This window comes from Homarus americanus, unplaced genomic scaffold, assembly GCF_018991925.1.
Source record: "Homarus americanus isolate GMGI-L3 unplaced genomic scaffold, GMGI_Hamer_2.0 scaffold32929, whole genome shotgun sequence".
NCBI lineage: Eukaryota > Metazoa > Arthropoda > Malacostraca > Decapoda > Nephropidae > Homarus > Homarus americanus.
Window position 1 is genome coordinate 4541430 of NW_024737097.1, and position 4645 is coordinate 4546074.

At 38.9% G+C, this 4645-nt stretch overlaps 1 protein-coding gene across 1 annotated transcript; it reads left to right on the forward strand.

The window, feature by feature from the left end:
• The first annotated feature begins 519 nt into the window (after positions 1–519).
• LOC121873089 lies at positions 520–1649 on the forward strand. The gene is made up of 2 exons (XM_042376398.1): positions 520–613; positions 740–1649. Exons 1-2 carry the CDS (start codon positions 592–594, stop codon positions 1444–1446), a joined length of 729 nt encoding a protein of 242 aa, XP_042232332.1. The 5' UTR covers positions 520–591; the 3' UTR covers positions 1447–1649.
• Positions 1650–4645: the final 2996 nt, after the last annotated feature.

Consider the following 4645-nt stretch of genomic DNA (forward strand, 5'->3'; position numbering starts at 1 on the left):
GTTGGGGAGACACGGCACGATACTGATGGTAACAGTGTGGTGGGTTGACACTGCACGATACTTGATGGTGACTGAGTGGTGGGCATGCTCAGACATTGCTTGGCGAAGATGGGCTTCTGTTCCAGCCATACTTTTGATACATTGGTGGCATATTAATTTATTTTTATTTTATAAAATTTTGGTTGCGTAAGTGATGCAATATTTTGAAACTTTATGTTTTAGGTTTAATGTTTGACTTGTCTGATAAAACGTGAAAATCTATTACAAAGTATCGTAGAATTTTATCGTATTAATAATGATTTATTTACCTGTTTCTTATCTCACAAAAGTTTACTGGAAATAATTATACCAAATTGAGGATGTATCAAAATATTCAGATAAATAATCAGTTGATGTGAAGTTGAACCAGTTAAGAAACTGATGATCTAAGATACGGGCTGAGCTCAAGGTGAGTGGGAGGAGCTTGGTGAAGGAACGGGTATAAAGGCCAGCGAGACTCACCGTCCACCATCATCTTCCAGCAGCACCTTCCTCTGGCTGTGTCTGTTCTGTACTTCTGTCTTTAAATTACCTCTTTGGTGATCTTCAAATATGAAAACTCTTCTCCTGTTTGGTAACTATAACAGAGCGATGACTGGTTGTATTGTTCAATATTGAATTTTTATAAGAGGGTAAACAGTTACAAGTAATGAAATTTCCGTCTCGAACCAGAGCTTAATTAAATGTTTTTTCTGTATAGCTTTCCTGGGTATGTCTGTCGCTGATAGACTACCTTCCAGCAACTACCGGGGGCCAAACGGAGGCTTCAGCAATGGCTTTGGCGCTTCAAATGGAGTCCCAAACAACGGGTTTGGAGCACCTCTGAGCAACGGATACGGAGCTCCCCCAAGTAACAGGTACGGCCCCCCAAGTGGCTACGGACAAGATGAAATTGCTGCTCTGCTGGAGAGCATCCCTGGTGGTGGCGTCCCTGGTGAAGACTACCCCATTCTGGCTTCTCCACCAAACACTGGCTTCTCCTGTGATGACCAGGCGGTGCAAGGCTATTACGCTGATACCGCCTCTGAAGCCGGCTGCCAGGTGTTCCACATTTGCCAGGACCGCGCCCGCAGACGCCAGCAGGACTCCTTCCTCTGTCCCAACGGTACCATCTTCAACCAGCAGTACCTGGTGTGTGACTGGTGGTTCAACGTGGACTGCTCTGAGGCTGAGAACTTCTACTCCGTCAATGAGCTCATCGGCGTCGTCCCCTACGGTGGTTATGGACCCTCCACCAACGGTAATGGTAACCGTTATGGCTCTAACGGTAACGGGAAAGGTAATAACAACAAGTATAGTTCAAATGGTAACGGAAGGAAAGGAAATGGTGCCGATAACATCAATGGTGTCAGCAACGGTTATGGACCTCCAGTTCCTCCACCTACTTCCTACGGAACTGCATTTTAAGATGTTTATAACTTGACACTTGTCATCTCTCACTTGACTGTCTTTCTGGTACAATGATTCCCGCATCCACTCAACCATGTTCCAAGAGTTTACTGGACTACCACCTTTTGTATATATTTATACTGTATATTGAACTTTCACCTCCTGTGATTAAGAACTTTGATGTTTCTCTATTAAATAACTCATGAAAACAAAAATCAAAATATTTTGGGTATCATTCACAGAGCCACCAATTATATGTTGCATAAACTCTAATAATAAGTCATTGTGATGATACGTAAATCGAAATTTATCTGAAACCTCCACTGGATCCCATGAGATGAGAAAAGACCCAGGATAAGGCCTACTACCAGATTAAAGGGAGAACATAGCAGGGTAGCAGGTACCAGTGGTCAGGAAAGACTGCCGAGAGAGGATGTTGAACCCATGTATGGGAGACCTTCATCTAGCGGTATTATGATACTGATTTATGATGATGATGGGTTGGATTTGGTTAGGTCAGGTTAGGTATTTGAGTGGAATATTTGGTTAAAACTTCTCCAAGACCTCCAACTCCTCTGAAGTCGCCAGTGTGGAAATAAAGCTGAAGTTTAATTGACCAACACTTAAGCATTTCTACCAAGTGGCGAGGACTTGCCTTAAGCAGAAAGAATACTACCATAATAGTAGTTTCATACAAAATGAATACATCGAGTTTGGTAGTAAAGTGCTGATGAGATCGTTTGTCGTCTCAAAACACATAATATACCCAGTTCTGCTTCATGACTTTCTTACTCATGAATAAAATAATTTAGAACCATCCATTTAGATTATGCACCTGGAGAGCTGACAATGTTGCAGTGACATGTGACAACACTGAAGGATGTTACCTACTATTTCCTTCCAGTATAATGTAGCTTACGGATCTTGTTATCTTACAATACCTCTCACGGCCCAGCCTCCTCAACACCAGATAAAGTTGCCAGTAAACTAATGTTTCCTTTTACTGTGTCTACTGCGTCATAATACTTCTCTGTCAACCATAACATATTCAAAAGACATGAAACTTTTGTGTTAGTGAAAAAAAGTAAACTTTTGTGCTTTTAAAGGAACATTTCAAAATAATCAGATCAAATAAAAAGCTTCTTGGATAGTGTTCAACACTATATAGTAGCTGACATTAGTGCTGAACTAAACAGCCGAGGACATATTATACAGTACAGTATTCTGTAACTTTGTAATAATTCTAAGACAATTTATTGTTTCACAAGCGACGATCAACGATTGATTATGTCATTATCAATTATGTAATTTGAAAAAAAAAGTTTCAGCAGATTTATATAAATTACTAAGTTATAATGTTGTATCAGTGTTCAAATGACTTCACTTGAACTTTGAATAACAGTTTGATGATTCAGTATCATAAAGTTCGGTGAATACCATTATTTGTTAATTCAGTCCTCACTAATTATACATGAAAGTTTTGTGTCGGTAATTGTAGGAACTAACATTAACACAAGAAAGTAGAATAAAGGCTTAAGTAACTAACCAGCATCTCGTTCAACAACTGTGTTGTGGCTAGCTTTGATATACAATCTTCCTTTACCAACATTCCTCTTGCCGAAACGATTCGGACGGAACGGCCCAAGTGCTCATGGATTCGAGTTATCAAGTGTCTTTTTGTTTTCCCTATATATGCTGCCCTACAGCTAGCACAGGTAATTTGATAAACAACTGTGGATTGCAAGTGTGTGGGTATGGTGTCTTTAATTTTAAAGAATTTTTAATTGAACTCTGGGCTTTGAAGACTAGTCTAAGAGGAATTTGTGGATATAATTCATTGAGAAGCCTCTTAAGTTTGTTTCTAATGGTGAAACTGAGTGGGCCTGTGTACGGGATGGTGAAATAGATAGAATATTTAGGAACGCTGTGGATTTGAGGCTGCGTGGGACCAAAAATCCTATTAAGGGTTTGCCTCTATGAGTATCTGTAAATCTCTTAGGGAAACCATTGTTCAAGAGTATTTTCTTTATGTATTTCACTTCAATGTCCAGGTGGAAAAAGCTTGAACGTAATTATTAAAGGCACTGTCGGTAAAAGTACGCATTGAATTTCGTTTGTATTTAAAAGGAATGAATAGTGAAATTTTTGTACTCACACATGTGAATGTTGGTTTTCTGTGTAAGACTGTCTCGAAACTATTGTGAAGACGGTGGATATTAATATCAAGAAATGGTAGAATATTGTCCTTTTCTAATTCACAAGCAAATTTGATGTTGCCATGCTTCGAATTTAGATAATTTTGGAACATAGGGACGTGATCAAGTGATCTGAAAATTAAAAATGTGTCATCAACTTAACGTCGATGGAACAAAGGCTTAAATTGGGCGGGACATTCGGTTAGCCAAAACTTCTCGTGATGACAGGAAATCGTTGGCCAACGTGGGACCTAAGAGCGAACCCATAGCAACACCACCACAGAGTTTATAAGCTTTGTTATTAAATAAATACAAACTCTCATTTAAAACCAGTTTAAAAAAAATACATAAGTTGTGGTCTACTGAATCCATCAACTATATTTGTATCTGAGAACAATTCACCAATACATATGTCAACAGTTTTCAGCAAGAGGATTGTTGGTAAATAAAGACTGTATATCAAAGCTAGCCATAACACAGTTGTTGAACGAGATGCTGATTAGTTACTTAAAAAAACTAAAAGAACAAGGGATTTGGACAAACTAGAGTTGAAGATGCCGAGGGCAGACAATATATGGCGTAAGGGACACTCATCCTTGTGTACCTCTGGTAGACCGTACAGGATACCTGGTTTAAACCCGCTAACAAAGAGTTAAAAAGGAGGAGTCGTCAATGACATTCTTGTTTTTAAGTTTACGAAGAATTCTGTTTATCTTGTCCTCATACTTGAGAATTACCTTGCATAAGTCGTCTAGAATGGGGGCAAATTTAGTGCGATCGTTAAGTATATTCAACATTTTCTGAGTGTAGGATGTTTTATTAAGTACAACAGCCCCATTACCCTTGTCTGGGTTAGTGATGATAATATTGTCGTTGGATGCTAAATTCATAAGTGCAAGAAATTCTTCCTTAGAAAGAGCTTGTTTGCTGCTGAATAAGTTGTATGAATAATAGAACCAAAACGCAAAGTGGCGGAAAGAGTTAATGAAATAATGCAAACCTTTTGATACTGGATCATATAA